Raw genomic sequence first — 21,125 nt, 5'->3', positions numbered from 1 at the left:
TGACAAAGAGCAGAGGGAGAAGCGGCCACTCCCAGGTGTTTGATCAGGTGTCTGCCACTTTGACAACAGCCTCGTTCACATCAGAACCGGAGGATCCGACTTGTTTACAACAGGAAGTTTCAACAGAAGAGTCTGGCTCAAACTGCTGAACTGATCCCCTTATGGAGGAAGTTCTGTTTTTCTTCATTGAGAGGGGTCAGAGCATTTAAAAAAAACCCAAACAGCTCAGCCAAGCTTTTTGTGACTACAGTGGATGATGCTCACTAAAGGACTTTACAAACCAGACGTATAAAACAAAACAAATCTGACCAATCAGACCACTGCATTTGGCAACAAGTGTTTTTTAGCTCAAAACACACACACACACACGCACACACACACAGGTACTCAATATACAAATAGTAAAATAATACTATTTTAGCTTACACACAGCTAGACGCTGCTCTGTGATAATTAGCTCCCTGAAACGCAACCTGCCCCACTGACGTCCTGAAATCTTTAAGAAAGCAGCCATGAAACAGCTTCAGCTCCTGGATCAAACCATGGAGTTCTCACTGCTGTTCAATGTCCTCCAAAAACTCACTCAGTGTCTAAATGAAGTTTGAATCAAATAAAAAATATAAAAAAATCAGAATTTTGTGGTGGTTGATGCTAGTCTGCCAGCTGAGTTAACTTTAAGTTGGTTTTTAAGTTGCTGCACTTCCAGTCTAATAAAAGTCCAAATCCACACCAGCCACACCTCAGTTAGTAACATTACGCAACTGTTATTCAGTGAGGCTGATAAAATGCTAAGGTTTGATTGGGATGAAGCCGGTTGCATGGCTCATCTGATTGTTCAATCAATTAGTTTGTTTCTCTCATCAAGCAAATTCAACTCTTTGTGGCTTCAAGGAGTGCAGCTCAGCACGTTACCACTTATTTAGATAAAGAGGGGTGCCATTTCATCAGTGAGAGGAATCAGAGCATCAGCTTCAGTGAGACATGACAATGTGTTAACATCAACAGGAGTGAAACATTACAGAAACAAAATAAAATCATTTTAAAGTCTCCATTAATCGTTTGCAGGGAGGCACTAATTCGATATTTGGATTGGATGAAGCTCTCTCTGCTGGTTTCTCTCTCTCGCCATCACTTTCATTACAAGCAGTGTAACACTTGCTGAAATACTTTATGGCACTTATGGTGATATAATGTGTTGTCGTCACCTGGCTTTATATTTTTCAGCTTCCCCTCTGGGGAATGTGCCCCAACAGGAAGAACCAGGAAAGGAGAATCTAACATGACCGTTATTAACAGAAAGCAAAGACTCTAACAGCTGAAATTAAACTGGAGTGAATAAATTAAAGGAATAATATTAATTATTAATTTGTTTTATTATGTTTATCTGTACCTTAAATTTAGAAAAAACAAAAGAAAAACCTATTACCAGTAGAGTTTATATTCTTAGACATAATTGTTTCATAAAGTTACGAAAGCAGTGTTCAATTCATTGTCTTACACAAAAGAACGATTCCCAGTCCCTTTTTCAAAAACATAATCACAGCTTTACTACTGGATTTCAGCTGATACCCAAAGTCATTGATCTATATCAGATCAGAACTGTAGAAAGTAGGACTGGTACATCTGTGGTTGCCATTTCTTGGCCAAATGAAGGCTGGCTAAGTATCCTAAGTATATTTGACTTTGAGGGTGATTTGACTACCTGGATTGACAAAACATGTGATTCAACTAAACTGTCACATTTGGTTCAAGGCCCGACAGAGTGACAATTCTAATAATATTCTCAGAATTAAACATAAATTCATATCAACAAAATTTCTTAATGTAGCATGAGGCAGAAGGAGTATAAATGTATAAACAGAAACCGCCTGACGGCACATGAGGCGAATGTCCAGAATCAAACTCTTGAGGACCGAGTTGTTACCAGTGGAATCTGCTTCAAGTTTGTTCTGTTTGACAGGGAATGACCTCCTAAAACCCCCATAGGGCACTAAAACTAAAAGCCCATTACTGAAAAAACAAACATCATAAAAGCGTGTTCCCGCATACCTGCCAGCACGTTGCCAATCAATCACAGCATTACACAACCAAATCACTGTGCCATATCAGCTGAGTCATCGGATTTTTCTCCTGTGACAACCAACAATCCCAAACATACTGGCAAGATGCTTCTGATTTGCGAGTGTGACATCATGCATTAATAGCTGTGTTTCATGTTGTGCTTGATTTGATTTTAGGCATCAGTGGAAATTTTTACAGCTCATCAAAGATGAATTTTCGCCCACGGTGTTCGGCCTGTGTGGAAAAATAAACACAATTTTTATATCCCAACATCGCAAAATTTTCCACTGATTAAGCATTCAATCCCACTAATGAGACTTCATGATCAATAAAGATTAGGCCTCGCCTAACCTTGTGTAATGTAGGACTATTGATATTAGAGAGGGTGTTTGTCAATCACTTTATAAGTTCAGTGATCTCAAATGTGAATACCTTGTGCTTTTCTTTTTTTCCCATGTTGGTAAAATGGAAATCTTAAGTTTTGGCAAGTCTGCAAGGTTAACAAAAGAAGAAGAAAGCATTTCAATATAATAAACGTGTTTTTGAGGGCATTTGTTAAGCGAGTCATTTTCATTTTAACACAGTGTGGAAACCCACGAAAGAGCTGACACAACGATGTGATGCCCAAGGCAGCAAATATCACAGTCAGACAATGAACTTATTATTCGTAACAGACTGTAAAAGACATAAACAAAGGAGTCAGCTGGGGGCACTTGTGTAATTTTAATGATTGCACTGTTTCAAAATGACATCAAGCTTGATTTTCTGGATTATGTAAGATTTCTTTCAAAACAGGCTCTGAATCATGGTCACAAGCCAGAAAGTCAGCCGACTGATATCGTTCAGGCTTTACAAAACATTTTCCGCAGAGCTGGGCTCTCAGCAGCTTCCACTGATAGCAGAAAGGAAGGACTAGAGGAACTAGAGGTACAAAGTATGTGTGAAACTGATATCATGAGCCACAAATCATCCATTTTGCTACTGTCCCGCTTTTGTAAACTCATAGGAGACTGCAATACTTACAAAATGAGGCTACTCCAGCACAAATTTGGGGTTATTTTTTGAGCTGTCTAATCCGACAAATGTTGCAATAATGGCAACCATGCATCTTAAACATGCTTTAAAAGGAATTTCTGGCTACCTAGGGGCAGTCAAAACAAGTTTTAGACATTAAGCGAAACAGACATGTTGTTTCCTCTTCCAAGTTTGTTTTGCTTTAGCAGGGAAAAAATATCAAGCTCTTTAGCTTAGGTAACTTTCCCATTTTATAATTGTTGGTGTTCAGTTATCATGATCTGGAGTTCTTTGGAGCATTTATTAGGGATGTTCCTGTTGACTAAATTTACTAGTTGTCAACAAGCATCGTTGGTACTGACTACTGAGGGCAGTAACTTTTAAACTTCTACTCAATCATTTAAATACATCCATTGTGTTTACTAAAAAGTAGAGCCACATGGCAGCTTATGAGGCTGAAAAGTAAAGCCAAAGTGCTAAGAATGGCAGTTCCTCTAATGGCTTCTTACTGACAGCTATACTAGAGGTGAATTTTTATAGTAGCTAGCTAGCTAGCTTTCACTTTGGCTAATTCAAGTCACTGTACTGGCCCTTTTGACTCTATGAATAACTTTAATGCCTTTAATCCATTTTGTACTAAATAAGATGACCGGATTTATAGTTTATTGGACTATTAGCCTATTCATTATGTTATTATTATCTTTTTTAATGAAGTTTTTATCATTTTCCTTAGTTAGCATCAAATGAGCAGAAATACTTATCACCTGATCCTTTCATACATTATAAATTTAGCTTGCTAACCAATCTTGTCACACGGGCTCGCCACAGCAGCTGGCGCCGCATGTCTAGTTGTACGCCAGATGCTGTTTCCGATGCATCCCCAAATCAGGATTTTATGTCTCTGCCTGCCTGACAGTGCAATACGGTCAATTGGTTAGCATTATGGTGATGCTAGGTACCTTCATCTTTACTACAAATTCTGGTGTTATTTCCGAGTGGTTATAATATAACTAGCACCCTTTTAACGCACTTAGCGATTCAATTCTTCCATAATATAAAAAATATTTATATCACCTTTAAGCTACCAGAGACCAAAGTGGCAAAGTTACTTATAGATTTAGGCCAACAATACATACTCTTGGGCCCCACTGGCTATCATCTGCTTAAAAAGATTTCCAGCCACATAAGCAAATATATAATATTGTATTTTTAAAAGTGATCTGAAACCCACCATAACTGATATTTATGCTTAAAAGAATAACTACCCAACAACTAATACATTTCCTGTCACCTAATCCACTGATCAGGTAGCTCCAGTCTTGCACAGCACTTTCCACTATGCATCATTGCTCTTACTGGCAGCAAACCTCGCTGTTTGCCTCGATGCTGCGGCAGCCGGTGCCGGGCGTCAGGTGTGTTGATGTAAGCAGCCTGTGACACCATTTGTGGCCCCGCCCACCTGGGATGCACAGAGCAGACACGGCGAGCCAGTCCCACAGGTAGACACACCTGAAAGCCGGCTGAGCAACAGGTTGGAGGCTTTTACACGCTTCTAATTCATGTTACACACCTTTTGTTTCTTACTGGCACAAGTCTGGCATACCTGCAGAGTTTCCTCCAATACGACTTCCAACGGAAAGCATGATCCCGGAGTAGATTTTAGACTAGACTAAAGGTAATGGATGTCCTATAAAAGATATCAACCAATGCTGCCGAGCAACAGATACAGAATAGGTCATTAACACATGGAGTGTTACGGGAAATCATGAAGGATAGACACACCTTTGGGTTACGCATAGCTCACATCATTGAGGAGATAAAGACAGAGGCCTATAAAATGTGTCACTATGGAAACATTACATAAACACAAAACTGATATAATCAGAAAATAAGTCAGGTTCAGGAGAATTAAGGTCAATGTAATGTGAGTCTGCGATATCAGACTGATGATAACTAAATATATGGATGTGATAAGAGGCAGATACATTTTGTTATCATAAAGTGTGCCTGGATTACAAGCAGCACATTAAGTCACAATAACTGGATTTTTTAGAAGTCTTAAGTCTTAAATACACAAGAGAGTTAAATAAACTCATTTTTAGAGCAGCAGAGTCACACTGTAATTCATCGCATGTATATATCAGACGGTATGTAAACCACAGAGTCACACTTCAGCTCGGGTTGGTAAAACAAAGTCACAACACAAGCCATCGTGACACATTACAAGACACTGTAAACTAAATATGAAGCAACAAAGCCAAAATATAAGCCACTACAGAAACACTGTAGTCACACTTTTACAGCTATAACCACCTTGAACATACAGTAAACTCAATAATGAGATAATATCGATATATATTAGTTCACATTAAGAGATGTGAACACCATGAAATAAAATCAAACTAGTTTTAGGGAACCAGAGAGACATCATGGGTACACTTTAAATTGTATAAACACGACAAATTCGCTATTTCACAAAGCTCACCTTATAAATCATCATGCACACATTATAGGTCACATTAAGAGATAAGGTCACTCTAAACTAAGTGTACAAGCTTGTATGCAAGTATTACAGTTACCCTTGAAGTCACAAAAACATCCTAAGAAGTTACTGTAAGCTTATTTTTATAGAAGCCGAGTCAGTTTATAAATCTTTCTATGAAGATTACAGTTGCATTTAAAAGATTTAAACACTCTAAAATAAGCTTAAACTCGCTATAAATGTGTATTGTAGGGGCACTTGATGCAACATAAACAGCTTCAATTCAAAATTTAGACTAAACTTAGAGCACCAAAGTCACAATATAAGCTAGTATAGAAGTATTATAGTTATACTCTTTATAGATATAAACAACCTAAGGTTACAATGAAGTCGACTTGGAGAAGTTTAGTCACATTATTAAGCAAATACCCAACTTTAAAGGGATTTAAACAGCATAAAATAAAAAGAAACTCAGTTTATGGCCTCAGAGTTCCATTATGAGTACACTTTAAATGATAAAAAAAAAAAAAAATACCACAACCTCACAATTTCAATAAGCTAAATAACTTTATAGGTCATTAAATCCACACTATAGGTCACATCAAGATATAAAGGCCCTGTAAACTAAACTTTGAGAAGTTATGATATAAGCTGCTACAGAAGTATTGGAATTACACTTACTATAGATATAAACACCCTAAGGTTGATTGAGCAAGGTATTGAGCAACTATGTAAATATAACACCCAAATGTAAGGGATTTAAACATCATAAAATAAAAGCTAGCTCAATTTAAGGAACCAAAGCCACATTTTACACAAGTGTAGCTTCATTTCACAGCCACAATCTGGAGAAGCTACATCACTTAATGAGTCAGCACATGTACATTATAGGTCGAATAATCAGGTAGAAATGCACATCATTAGTAATATGATGTGCAGTAATATGATAACACTATGTGAGATTTTCACCATAAACTCATTTTCCACAGCTAGACAAGATCTGAGAAGTCACTGTTCCCTAATGTTTTTTTACTGGGTGTGGAGACCTATGTCTGTTTATTTGAATACACAGTGCTGTATGTTAGTGTGTTTCTATGGCTCAAATACACAACAGGTAATCACTCTTACAAAGAAAGGAAACATGAAGCAGTTGCACAATCTCCCCTCCACTTCTCATAAAAACCAGCTCCAGTTTTCCCTATGAAGACGATTAAAAACCCAGAGAAGAGCAGCAACAGCAGCAGCACGTCCACCTTCCTCCTTACCTGCATACCAGGAACTTCCATGGTTACTTCGAAGTATGAACGCCCTGTTCCTCCTCCAGGTTTGTCACTTTTTATCCTCCTCCTTCTTTGACTCCTGCCTTCTTCTTTATATATATATATTTTTAAAAATCCTCGTCGAGCTTCTTCACAATACAACAAAGCTCTCGAAAGAGAAATAAGTAGACAGTTTTGACTTCGAAGTGAAAGAACTGTATCCGAGGGGAACGGCGGTTTAACTTGCAGGCGGCTGAAGTGAACAAACTACAAACACACAGTGACAGAGTGAGCACAGAAGAAGAAGTGGACGGAGAGGATGACGCGCAGGTTTCTGCCTCCTTCAAGGGAGGAGCGACGGTGTGTGAATATCAGCTTCGCATACACCTCTACTGCCACCTGCTGATCATAACTGTTCCTGTCTGTGGTTCATGCTGCCTTCAGGTGTAAGTCCAAATCTGCTTCGAATTGACAGCTGCCCACACTTACCGGCCACTTCATTAGATACCTCGGTTCAGGTCGATTTAATTTTATTTATATAGCACCGATTTAGAACAGGAGGCACTTTGAGGTCTTTAGACTGAAGGGTAAGATTTAAAAAGAAATCCCCATGATCAGATGACCCCCATTAGTAGATGCTTTGAAACAGTGGGAAGGAAAAACTCCCTTTTAACAGGAAGGAACCTCGGGCAGAACAAGACTCAGGGAGGGGCGGTCTTCTGATGCAGCTTGTTAAGGGTTAGTGGAAGAGAGCCAGAGATTCATATCAACAAATGTTTAAATATACAGTGTGTGAAAAAAGGTGCCTGAAGAAGAAACAGTGCATCGTGGGAATCCCACAGCAACACAGACCTATTGCAGAGTAACTAAGGGAATATTCAGGGTCAACTGATCCAACCCTAACTATATGGTTTATTAAAACCCTTTTATACTATATAAAACTATATAGTGTATTATTAAAATGCTAATGCTAAAACGCTAATATTTACTAAGTAAAAATATGTAACAGGAGTGCCTAACGTGGGGCTTGAATCCACAACCCTGGGATTAATACCTGGGAGTTAGCCATGCTTGGAAAGTTTTAAGTCAAATCTTAAAAGTAGAGATAGTGTCTGTCTCCTGAATCCAAACTGGAAGCTGGTTCCACAGAAGAGAGGTCTGAAAACTGAAGGCTCTCCTGCTTAAGTGTATCAATAAAGGAACAACAGAGCAAAAGAGTTATTTGTTGAGTCAAATGTTATTTAATCTCTTTTGAAGACAAAGAAAAACAAGATAAACTGGCCCTTTAAACATGAATCTCCTTTTCTCGACGGTCCTGGAAGGCGGCTTGAAGTTTCCATCTGACGTCACCCGGAAGCGGGGGACGGGGGGTGGAGCCCGGGAGAAGATGGCGTTTCTTCGCTGTAGGCGAGATCCCTGCGGCGTTATCTGCCTGATTTTAACTTACTTCAGCGTGTTTTATGCGGACTATGTGGTCATACAGTACGTGCTCATCCCCGCGTACTCGGACAGGTGGGTGTTTTGTATTTTCGCGCATTTTAAATCCGTAAAAAATCCTTCAACATGTCGCCCGCCTCTCTGCTCTGCCTTCATTCATTTGACAGCAAACAGATCAACAGTAACGGCATCCTCACGATTTCATCCTCAGCTCAGTCAAACTGAATCAAATCTCGTTTGTTCTCACTGTAATGTGGCTTTAATCGCGTTCCCGTTCACGTCTTTGGCGGTTTTTGTTACCGGGCTCGCGCTCCATCACAGGTGGCTTTCAGTTTGTTTTCGTAGCTGAGGCGTTTCATTAGCCTGCTCTGGAGCTGACGAGTCCAGCTGTCGTTCAAAATTTTGGGTAATTTAAAGTTGTTCTGCCTGTCTGAGATTAAAAATCCTCTTTAGAACCAGAATCACAGCTTTTCCTAAACCAACGAGTGTTGCTCTTTAATTCGTCCTAAATTCAAAACTCCGTTAACCAAGTCTTCATGTCAAATTCAGACGTTCCTGAGCTGAGATGGGCTCACTTCCTCAATTTTCACCCAAATATTTTAAAGGTTAGCGTCACAAAATTGTTTGTGTATGTGTTTATTTATTTTTACTCTTATTTTCAGTCAAATGTAGTGCTTTGTGCTTATTTTTGTACAGTTTTATATGAAATTGGATGTAACCAGGACTATTTAGAAGCAAAGGAGACATTTATGAGGACTAATATTTCTGCTGTAAAACGTATTTTATTAAAATTGTAAAGTTGTCAAAGTTACAGAGCAGTCATCCAGCCCCTTCAGAGAAACTTATGCTCAGTTAAGTTGTAGTTTAATGCAAAAAATATCAGCTTTTCTTTGTCTTTTGTGATCATGAACTTCATTTATAGGATATTTAAATGTACCGTGGACTCACTGAAGCTCTGATGACTTTTATCATTGTACTGCTGTAGGGTCTTTACCTTAAGCATAAAGCACCCAGAGGTGACTGCTGTAGTGAATTGGCGTTATCTAAATAAAATAAAATAAAATTCTCCTAAGAAGATTAAATGAGGAAGTGTAATAATCGCATGTCTCTTCTGTGTCTCTGACAGTGTGTGGTGTACTCTCCACGGGTCAGTGTTCAACCTCATTCTGCTGCTGCTGCTTGCCTGCCACTCCAAAGCTGTCTTCTCAGATCCTGGTCAGTAAAATCACACACACACACACACACACACACACAGTGTGTCAGATTTAGCTTTCATAAAGTTAAAGTCTTTTACACACCAAAAAGTTGATTCTGTTCATCTGGACGTAGCGTTTTCAGGGGGAAAAATGTTTCGTCACTCATCCAAGCAACTTCTTCAGTCTCAGCTGACTGAAGGTTTCCCCAATTTTATAAACAGTACATTTGCTCACCACTGAAGGAACAATGGACTCGGAGGTCAGTTCCTTGATCATTACAGTGGTCCCTCGCTATAACACGGTTCACCTTTCGCAACCTCGCTGTTTCTCGCTGTTTTTATGTTTTTTTTGTTGTTGTTTTTACAGCGCATTGTGTTCTGTGTCCTGATTGGCTGTAGACCATTGTCAGTCAATCTCTTCCGTGCCATGTCTCCTGTACAGTTCAGAATGCGTTCAGCTTGTCAAATTTACATAAATCTTCGATCGCTAGCCGTGTGACTCTGAAGTGCTGTACTGTATGTTTGTAAGTTTTCTCCCCAACAAACACAAGAATGTCGACGAAACATCGTCATCTGCAGGTGCCTTTGGTTTCATTCGATAATACTGGACTTATTTTTCTAGAAGGTTTGAACTTTGAGAGTGTTTAAACAAGAGAGAAAAGTGTGAAAATGTTCATGCCTGTCTGAGAAAAGTGTATAAAGTGTGTCGTGAGGGGTTTTACAGCCTTAAAACATCTATAATAACTGTAAAAAATAAAGTTGGCTACTTTGCGGATTTCACCTATGGCAGGTTAGTTTTAGACCGTAACTCCTGCGATAAACGAGGGACAACTGTATATACCATTTCTCATTACCATTCATCAAAGACCACTAATCAATGGCCATTCACAGGGGGGAATGTTGGGGAATGGCTGCAATCACAACATTGTAAAATGGCGAATTATGTACCCTTAGGCCCCCCTCCTCGATACAGAGATGGTCTTTCCCTTTGTCACGTAAATGGCCTCCTTGACTCCGCGCTCAAACCAGCGTTCCTCCCTGTCCAGGATGTGTACATCCTCATCATTGAAAGAGTGTCCACTGGCCTGTAGGTGTAAATAGACTGCAGAGTCCTGGCCTGACGAGGTAGCTCTTCTGTGTTGTGCCATCCACTTCACCAGAGGTTGTTTGGTTTCCCCGATGTATAAATCATGGCAATCCTCCTGGCACTTAACTGCGTACGCTATATTACTCTGTTTGTCTTTTACTATTCAGATCTCAACCAGCCAAGGTTGCACATGTCCAGGAAAACATCTAGATCAGTTTTACAATCCTGGAAATTGTGAGTGGTGCTAAAGATGTGGACAGCAAGGCAGATAAAATCCAGATTCAAATGTGGGCGCTTGTTGCAAGATGACTTCTTTAAGCTTAAGTTTTGGGGTTTTTTTTAAAAAAGGAAAGCTTTGGTTTCGCCCAGTGTTGCTTTTTAGCTTTGCACTAGAGACATTCAGGGCTGGTAGCAGTCTCCCTTTGTTTCAGGGTAATGCAGATATCGTTTTATAAACTACTAACTTTGCTCTTTGAAAGTTTTTCAGCTCTTCATCATAATTTCTTTCTCCATTCAGCTCACAAAAACATAGGGTCAACTTTTCACTGCTAGTCCATCTTTTTAAGTCAGGATTAAGCACAATAACTAAAGCCATTTGAAACAACTGATAATATCAGCACATACATGTGTTTGGCCCTTGTGCATCTATCTGTGCATCTCTACTTAGTACACAAAGTTGCCCTAGGAATCAAAGAGGTACGCTAAGGTTGACTGCAACAAAAAGAAGTCCATAATTAGAATAGAATAGCTCTTTATTGTCATTATATGTATACAGTGAAATTTTAGGTGCACCACTCGACTATTGTGGAAGAAATATAAATAAACAAAACGAGAGTAGGGAAAACGCACTCTGTCGAGGACAGAAAAAGGAAAACACACACTGTGGGTTCTGGGTGGAAACATCCAAACAAATGTCTTTTGTGACTGTGTGTTCAGGTATGGTGCCTCTTCCTGACACGGCCATCGACTTCTCGGACCTCCGCTCTCAGTCGTCTCGGATGAACGAGCGGGTGAGTGAAGAACCAAGACACCTTTTGATCCTCCTGATGATACACACACAAACTAAAGGTAGTTTCAGGAGAATCAGGTCGGGAAAGTTTTCCGCAGTTTTCCTCGGTCACGTGTAGCACACCTCAGGGTAACAACAGCATCAGACACGTTCGGACTGCTGGAAAAATCCTCTGTGTGGTTTAGGCAAGAAAGCCGCCAGAACAGAGGAGGAAGGAGGCAGCACAGATGACGCCCACTCGCTCAGGAGAAAAATGTGATTCTCACACGAGCGGAGGCTGAGATCACAGAGTCGCCAGGTTGATGTCCAGAAAATTAGAGAAATAGAAGTTCAGCCTGAATATGATTACGATACTGCAAGCAGGGAAATCTGATATTTCTGACTTATATAGACGAAAAATGAAGATTGGCAGACAGCAGCATTTCTAAGTGTAAGTAAATAAAAGGAATTTTCATCCTTCCCTTCGATGACCTGCTGTCACTGTTGACAGCATGAGTCAAATATAAGCACAAAAGTAGCTGATGTTGCGTTTTCCATTAAATAAAGTAACCCTGTAACTCTGCAGTGCTGTCACAGAGAGAACTGGGTCATATTTTCGACCTGGTAAGCTGTATGTTGGCTTGGGCTTGTTAACCAGCTGCTCAGAGCCCTGCTTTACCTCCGTGTAACCACACCCGTCATTTCCATGCACCGTCAGCTCTTCTCGTCATGCTGAGATTTTCAGTGGGAGTGAGCAGAATGGACAGGATTAGAAACGAGTCCGTCAGAGGGACGGCTCAGGTCGAGCTGAGATGGTGCGGACGTGTGCAGAGGAGGGAGAGTGGATATATTAGACAAAGGATGCTGAAGATGGAGCTGCCAGCCAGGAGGACATGCAGGGGGTTGGAGAGAGAGAGTGAGATGGAGATGATCCATTCTGATCACTCCTAAAAGAAGAAGCAGCTTGAGCTTCCTGTTGTATGGAGCACAGCGAACGAGCGCTCCAGGTCACATGGTCATGTCTTTTAGGTCACATGTCTCCAGCTGCTAGCATCACCTCTGTCGTAGCCTGGTTGTACTCGACAGATGTTTATTTATTTTCTTCCACCTCAAAGGTTGATATAAGTTTGTGTTTGGTTGAAGCGGCTCTTTTATTTTGGTACTAAATCTAAATCGCAGGCTGCCACACCGCTCTCGCTGTCGGTCGTGCCTGGCCTCGTCTTGTTGTGCACACTACGAAACATAAACGTGCGGTGTCGCTTTAGCAATGATGTCAAGTGAAAATTCACAGACGATATCAGCTCATGTCAGCTGAGGATGATGGAAAAAACGGCAGGCTGTTGGGTAACCTGATTGCCTGGCTGCTGGCCTATTTGGACCAATGACGGCGTTTCCATCCTTCGAGTTCACCTGCAGCAAACTGGCCAAAACGTCAGTCGCTAATCTGTAGCGTAGTTTGCTGCAGGCTGACAGCAGTTCACTTTCTCAGTATCAGTAAAACCTTTCGAGTCGAGGTGATGTGATGCTGTCTGCATTTTTAATGACCTGGGGGTGAGAGAAGGGAGGAGAACTGAAACGTGTGGGTAGATTTCTGCAGGTCTGAGGGGGGAAAGTGCTGGTTTTTATTTGTAGGAAGCAAGACTGGACAGCTTTTAAAAATGTATGCTTCACAGGTCAGAGCAGAACCAGAATGATAGCTGCATTTTAATCCCACAGATTATAAAAACCTGTATGCGAGCAACACTGACGCTAAAAGAACAAACACTGGAAGACCTTCAAATTCCTATTTTTGTTCCCACCCTGAACTCAGCAGTGATGTTTGTGGCTTGAAAATAAGCAAAAACAAGCCGAACGCTAATGACAGAGAGGGAGTGTCGGAGGATGGCAGCTCCTCTCTGAGCTGTAATTTTACCAGGTTTGCACCGTGTTTATCTCAGCGCTCCTTCATTCACGTCCCAGCAGCTGCACTCGTGTCTGCTTCAGAGCGTGTTATTATGCTCTTACGAGCTTACATCTGTCTGTGAAGTGTGTTCCTGCCAAAAAAAGGAAACCCTGAGTGCGTGACTATAACTTTATATCATATTGCATTTTTTTTTCAAACTTTAAAGCAGAAATGATTGGTGCACGTGCAGCTGCTCCTCCTCACCCTCAGCCTGCACTTGTGAGTGTTTGAGGTTTTAACAAATGAACTGCTGCGCTGCTGTGTTCAGGGCTGCGAGGGCTGGACGGTGTGCAGTCGCTGCGAAACCTACAGACCCCCCAGAGCGCATCACTGCCGTGTCTGCCAGAGGTGCATACGGCGCATGGACCACCACTGTCCCTGGTGAGAACGCGCCCTCGTCTGTCCGCCGGCCTGCCACCCCCCACCTTTACTCTCTAATTTTACACCTCCAGCATCTTCTCATCTGTGGTTTTCTGATGTGTGTCATTTTTAGGATCAATAATTGTGTCGGGGAGCTAAACCAGAAGTATTTCATCCAGTTTCTCTTCTACACTGGTGAGCACACAATTCACACTGCCTGTCGAAATGATGACTTTTTAGGAAACACACAGTTTTCACACGCTGGAGGTCTTCACAAAAAAACAGACAAAAGTCAGCTCTGGGTTTGCTGCCCCAAGTGGAAGTGTGAATGTGGTGAGCTGCTGCTGCTGCTTTCACCTCAGTTTGAAAAGTGAAGGCAGAGCTTCTCAGGCTGTGATTTGTGATGTGACGTCTGTGCGCAGGTATGGCCAGCCTGTACTCCATGGTGCTGGTGGTGTCGGCGTGGGTGTGGAGAATAAGGAATGAACGAGGCGGTGACGCAGAGAAGGAAGGCGAGGAGACGCCCAGCAAACACCTGATAGTGTGAGTCAAAGCAACCTGTGACAGCTGGTTTTCAGGGTGAAGCGTCAGGCATGTGACAGTTTCCTTCTCCTCTGTGTCTCAGGGCGCATTACATCATCCTCCTCGTGGAGTCGGTGCTGTTTGGTGTGTTTGTCATGGTCATCTTCTACGATCAGGTACACACACACACACTTTAAGTATTAGAGATCAGTCTAATGAAAACATGCTGTCAGTCAGAAGTGATGCAGTCCCTATTGTGTAGTACACAGCTTCTTCCTGTCTTTGTCTTTCACAATAAAAGACCTAGACATACAGATTACATTCCTGTTATGTATATCTTTGGATTAGTAGAGTGAAATGTCATAAAAATGTCATAAAAAACCCTAAACAGTGTTAAAGAAATGTTACTATATCGCATCTTTGACCGGTGGGTAGAGCAGGTCAAACATGATATTAATAAGACGACCCTGAGATGTGTGTCTGTTTTCTGCCAGTAACGTTGAAGCTCCTTAAAGAAACAAAATGAAAAAAATCACGTGTCCCCGTTTGTGGTTTGTCTTCTCTCAGCTGGTCTCCATAATCACAGACGAGACTCCCATCGAGCAGATGCGAAACAGGCTGATGATTAAAGACAGGGCCTCTTCGTCCTCTTCATCCTCCTCCACCTCCTCCTCACAGCTGCCTCACCACCCTTCACACACCCGCAAACCGAAGCTGGCCCTGTTGCGGGAGGTCTTTGGGAGAGGTGCGCTTGTGTTTTTGACACCTATGTCTCACCGGTGCTCCAAATACATAAAGCACTGCTTCATCTCTCTTTCTGTCTTTGAAGGTTCAGTCTTTTGCTGGCTTCTCCCGCTCCACTCCAGCCCTCCGTCAGTTGGTGGCATCACCTACTCCGCCCTGCCCGACTACGACGTCTGACCCGTGGGCACAAGAGGGGACGGAGAGGAGAGGAAAATAAAGGGAAGGCGAGGGAGGTTTTTGTGTGCTTGTGTGAGCGCGTGAATGAATTTTTTGCATATTTATGATGTCTTATCTCTGGAACTGAGGGGGTGAGAGTAAAAGGGATGAAGGCCGAGGTGTGAATGAATGAATGAAGAATGAATAATGCACCAAATATGACACTCCTCCAGGACCTAAACACAATGTTTTTGCTCATGAAAACCTATTTCTCATCTTTCCCGGCACGAGGAGAGAGCACTGACTGCCCCCCCGATGTGTCCCGATGTGCAACAGCAGTTATAGGAAAGAGCTACTCCTGTGTGGACACTGGGATTTGACTGGTGTGGCTTTTAGACAGTTTCACACTAAACAGGCTGAATTAAAAAGGTCTAAATATAATGTCCACTACACCCAACGACTCCAAATCTGTGGGAGGGGGGGAAATGAGACGCACAGTCGCTTCAACGTTCTTTAAAGAGTAACTCAAAAACAGGCACAAGTCCCCTGACGAGGGTTTAAATCCTGACAGGCGTAGAACACGACCTTGTGATTCCTCATGTTGTGAGGGTGAGTCGATGCTTGTCTTTCATGTTCGGTTCAGACAGCGATCACCATCAGCTCTGCCTTTAACAATAGATTTGATGTCAGCTCAGTTATGAAACTGAGCTTGGCGTTATACTTGTGAGACATCTCTCTTTATGGCACGATGATTAAAATTTAGTTAAACCTCCAGATTTTTATTTGTGGAATTTACTTTTCTATTCAGTTCAATTCAGTTTTATTTGTATATCGCCAAATCACAACAACAATCAGCTCAAGGGGATTGTAAGACCCTACAGTAATACAGAGAAAATCCCAACAATCAGATGACCCCAATGAGCAGGTGAAACTACACGACCAGCTTCGCATGATTTACAATTAAAAATAAGCCTTATTTATATTAAATAAAGCTCCTCCTACTTTAAGCCAGCTTTCTTCTCATTGGATGCCTCTGGTCACTCTGTGCATTTGTGTATGTGTGAAACTTATCATTTGTACAGAGAGCGTGTAACCTCATCTGTCCAAAACTTCCTCCAAATATGGGTATGGAGTCATTCTTTAATCCCGTGAGTGTAAGAAGAGGAAAGCCCGTCCTTTGAGTTACTCTTTAATTAAAATGCCTGTGACGTTTCAGCCACCGCGACCAGCTGATGTCCATTAATAGTCACATACCAGTCAAATCCCAGTGCTTTACTGCTTTATTCAACCAGTATTTATGCTGGTGATTGTTTTACCACTCAAGCTTTCATCAGCCTCCACAGGAAGTTTCTAAAATAGGTCAGTTCAGCTTCCTGGTTCATCTCAGTGTTTCTTAATCATACACTGCAGCACGAAAGAGAGACTATTTGAGTTTTTATGTACAGTCGAGGTTTAATTATTCGGGATGCACTGATACTGAATTTGTTTGGTTCTCTGTGTTTTGATTTGTTTTTAGTTTGTTTTCCTTCCACACTGGTGAAGCCTTGTGGTGCAAAACATGTCAAGCTTTAAATTTTGTTTATGCAACTACTACCATGGTATGCTTTGTGGTCATAAGTATGTATGCTTTTTCAATCTACGCTGGTGTTCAACCAGAAAGTTTATCCACAGGGATATTTGTACGTTTTGATGGTGGGGCTCTATTGGGAATGAATAAGCCCTCTAATTGAAGCATCCAAATACTTTTAGTCACATAGTTTATTAACGTGTTTACGTGGAGGGCAATTAATTATCTATTTTTATTCTCGTGCTCAACAAATCTTAAATTGTTTCTATATTTATAACATTCGTTCGTTTTATTCTGAAACATAAATGGATTAGCTTCTTGTGCAGTCATGTACCAGATTAAGAGAGTCCAGGATTACAAGCGTGTGTGGGAATGCTGAATTCTTGTTTGGGGGTTTTTGTTTTTTACTCTTCATTCTTCTGTTTGACGTGCTACTAAACTTCATTACATTTGCAGATTTCTTACACTATTATTACGCACACATGCACACACACATATAGTTTGGTGCAATTGAAGGTATAAAAAAGAAGCTGCTTTTGGGGAAAAAGGATTTACTACACTGAAATCTGTTTTGACAGTGAAACACAAACTCAGAGTACACCAGTGAGTATTCTGCTTTATCTCAGTGAAGGGACGACTCTTAACTTATTTATGGTTTCTAACTATTCTGTGGAGTTAACTCTAACAAGTGTGTATTTTTATGTGAGGGGTGGGGCTGCCTTTCACTGCTGACCTGTTACTTGGATATATTTGAAAGTATTAAACCTTAAGTGACAGAGGCGGGCGATTTATCAGCACATTATATTTTTTACAGAGGAGCACAGGAAACACTCTCAAATGGATGATGGTGATCATGTGATACATTTTATAAAGTAAACTGGTGGCTTTGTATTGGAAAGAGTCAGAGGTCAGACATGAAGGCAGCTCCACCCTCTGTGTGGTTTTATGTATGTTTGTATATATTTTTTCATTTCCTTGTCCAACCTGGGCTAAACAATATTCTGCAAATTGTCCATTTTCTCAGAGTACTCACTGCAGCCCTCAGAGGTTTTGATCAAAACTTGTCAGTTGGGAGATGAAGTTACATGAGTTAATCTGCCTTTTTTATATTTTAACATGTTTTTGGATATGTATTAACAATTTAAAGGCAAAATATTAAAGATTAGAGAGATGTTATGAGACAGCTGTAGAAAGACTTCTAGTTCTGCATTCACATTGTGAACAACTTGGTGGCGCTGGTGCTGAAACGCATACTTTATTTTGACCTTTTAACGTTACACTTCATATGGCTACATGAATATAAACAAATTATACTAAATATTTTTACAGTAAGAATGAGTCAAAAATTGTTGAAGCACACATGTACTGCTATGTTTTTTTGTTTTTGTTGTTGTTGTTGTTAATGTGGACATCCCGCATATCTGAAAAAATATGTACATCTGGGGCTAGTGGCTGGTTAGCTTAGCTTAGCATTGGACCTAGAAATTAGATTATCCAAAATCAGAATAGCAATGTGCGGTGTCAACCAATGAAAGTGGCTTGAAGGCCATAGGTGGAGCTTTACGTCAACTGCTACTACTGCTACTTGGACGATCACAAGGGTCTTTTTCTTGTCTTTTTTTTTTTTTTTTAGACTTAGCTAGAAAAATTACTTGGCTATGCTAAAGAAAAGATTGCTTGACTGTGCAAGTTGAGAAATTAGGCTAAATGTACCTACACTGCAACAACATAACAGAAATTGATTGCAATAAACTTGTCAGAATGCATCCTTTCAGGGTCAGGGCTAACTAACATAGTAATATTTTTCAAAAGAAACACCAGCATTTTTATTACAAGTTAAGTCTGCTATGACAATATTTCCCGAGAGAAGCTCATCTTTAAATGGGAACTGATTCGAGGTAGACTCTGGAGGCCACTGTGGCATTGCACTGGCTCAGTATGAACCAGTCTCTGGCCACTTTCAGTGTAACTGGGTGGCTAGCTGGCTTAAGTCCTGATTATACTTGGACATGGACAGATGGAGACATGATGGCAGAGTTGCTGTATTTTAATGTAATGTCTCAGCAGATGAGTCCATTAAGTCAGAAGAAACATGTGGGTTGGCAGATGTCTGCACAGACCCTGGCGCTCAATGTCTGACGAAGAAAATTTATGTGACTTAAATACCAGCGGACTCATGGCTGCAGAAAGTATAATTAAGGCTTAACAACCAGCATAGGCTTTAGGAAGAACTCCGTAGACTTATGGGACTAGGTGTTTCAAAGCTTTACAGAAAGATAAGCTAATAAACTGCTAGCTTAAACGTGCATCAGGGTATTATTCTTAAACACTTGCACAGTTGGTTGATTCTCACAAAGATCCCCCCACATGAGGAAAAATACAAGGCTTCTGGAACATTCAAACTAATAAAGATTCAGTATTTTCTAACATTAAAATGTTAGTTTAAATTTTGCCTTTAAGCTCATCATTTTCCTCCAAACTGTCAAAGAAAGCAGAATCTCGTGTTGCTCAGCTGTGAGGCGAGCCTTACTGCCTGGTAAATGCAACATGTGGAGCGTGGAAAGACTACGAATGCATGGGACGATTCTCCAAGGCTCTTGGACCTTTTAAAGAGAAAAATCATACATCTATATGAGGGTTTTACTGTTTGTTTCATTCTAATTTATTTAGAATTATGTTGCACATTGGATTTTAAATGTAGCTGCATTTTGTTCACGGTGTGAAAGCACGTTTTTGGAGCCAGGGGTTCTTCGAGCTGTACGCTGCCTTATTTCTGTGGGATTTTGAACTTTTATAGTGACTGCAGAGGATGGTGGAAGGGTTTCCGGAAAGTTTCTCATAACCGCTCTCATGACAGACAGAAACACTCAGTCCTCACCCAGGTTGGGTCTCTGCTAGCTGTACATAGGAAAGTTCATATTTTCTATCAATGATGTGCAATTCTCATGAAGGGACAGTTCCTGGAGTCTTTTTTGTTTTTGATCAGTTTGAAGCAAAACGAGGTTTGAAATGTTTTTGATCTTGTGAACGTCAGAGAAGTCCAGAGGTACACAAGGTTTGACGTTTTAATTAATCTCTCCTTAAAATTATTTTTGGTCTAATTGAGGGTTTATTCAGGGCTGAACAAAGAGTCCAAAACATCACTCACAAACGAAACCAACTGTACCTCAAATTTGTCCAACACCTAAAAAAAACACAAAAAAACATTTTAAACTGTAAATGTTTTTGTCCAGGTGTGTGTTTGTATCATCAGCGCTTGTTTTTGTTGAACCATGTCGGGGCAGTTGCCTCCTTATAATTGATTCTGTTAAAATCCAGCATAGATGTTGCTAGCTGAAACAAAACCAGCGCACCTCGTGTGCTGTTTTACTAGACAGCAAGAAGGAATGTGCGCACACACAAAGAGGGCCTGAAATTAATAGCTAGCCGCCAGTCAAACACAAGCGCTAAATCAGAGGATATTTTTTTTTTTGTAATTTTTTTGTTTATTTGAGCCAAATCCAAAAAACCTTGAAAAATGATATTTTGAGATTTGGGAAGATATGTTTTCAGATTGGGTTGTTGGTTGGCTAAAAAAAAAAAAAATTCAGAGCCCAAAGAACAGAGTTTAATATCATGTGGCTTCATGATGAACAAGTTTACAGCTCACTGATATTTTATTTATTTCATGTTACAACCTTGAAACCGTGACCTGTGTATCATTTCTATTGATATACTGCTCTGGATTGTTCACCTGGAATTAAACTGATGTCTTTTAAACTACTTTGGCTCCTTTTGGTTTTTCACGGTGGTTTTTTGTGGTTTTACTTGTATTTTAGCATTACATGTACATCCAATAACGATAACAACAAAGGCAGGAGTTTCGAAATATTCTGAACATTATCAGACATGGCCCTGTGTTTAAAAAAACAAAAGTGATTCCCCCCTAAACCTTAGCAGCGTTTCTGATAATGCAATGAATCTTTTACAGCACTGTGGAGGAATTTTGGTCCACTCATCTTGGCAGAATTGTTGTAATTCAGCCATATTGGAGGGTTTTTGAGTAAGAACCACCTTCTAAGCTCATGCCACAGCATCTTCATGAGATTTAGGTCGGAACTTTGACTAGACCACTCCAAGGTTTTCATTTTGTTTTTCTTAAGTCATTCAGAGGTGAACTTGCTGGTGTTTTGGATCACTGTCCTGCTGCAGAACCCAGTGATCTGTAGCTTGAGGTCAAAAACACATGGAATTCATGGTTTCATTTACGGTACCAGTGCAGTACCACAGCAACTCTTCCAGGTTATGATTCAGCAAAACAGCCCTAGACCA

General features: G+C 40.7%; 2 protein-coding genes across 2 annotated transcripts in view; one reads left to right on the top strand and one right to left on the bottom strand.

Moving 5' to 3' along the window:
• Window positions 1–7,128, bottom strand: part of LOC100706056 (serine/threonine kinase 26) — a 41,017-nt gene extending 33,889 nt beyond the window's left edge. Inside the window, exon 1 of the mRNA XM_005459543.4 lies at window positions 6,823–7,128. Within this exon, the coding sequence (XP_005459600.1) occupies window positions 6,823–6,843 (21 nt within the window). The 5' untranslated portion in view covers window positions 6,844–7,128. The remainder of the gene's footprint in view (window positions 1–6,822) is intronic.
• Window positions 7,129–8,092: 964 nt separating this feature from the next.
• On the top strand, window positions 8,093–20,576 carry zgc:77880 (zf-DHHC domain-containing protein). The gene is made up of 9 exons (XM_003455014.5): window positions 8,093–8,328; window positions 9,380–9,468; window positions 11,472–11,545; window positions 13,734–13,846; window positions 13,959–14,020; window positions 14,248–14,368; window positions 14,451–14,523; window positions 14,915–15,092; window positions 15,177–20,576. The coding sequence occupies exons 1-9, from the start codon at window positions 8,108–8,110 to the stop codon at window positions 15,266–15,268; spliced, it is 1,023 nt and encodes a 340-aa protein (XP_003455062.2). The 5' UTR covers window positions 8,093–8,107; the 3' UTR covers window positions 15,269–20,576.
• The last annotated feature ends 549 nt before the right edge of the window (window positions 20,577–21,125 follow it).

Source organism: Oreochromis niloticus, linkage group LG3, assembly GCF_001858045.2.
Source record: "Oreochromis niloticus isolate F11D_XX linkage group LG3, O_niloticus_UMD_NMBU, whole genome shotgun sequence".
NCBI lineage: Eukaryota > Metazoa > Chordata > Actinopteri > Cichliformes > Cichlidae > Oreochromis > Oreochromis niloticus.
The sequence above is the reverse complement of the archived record's forward strand: the minus strand, read 5'-3'. Positions and strand labels throughout refer to the sequence as shown.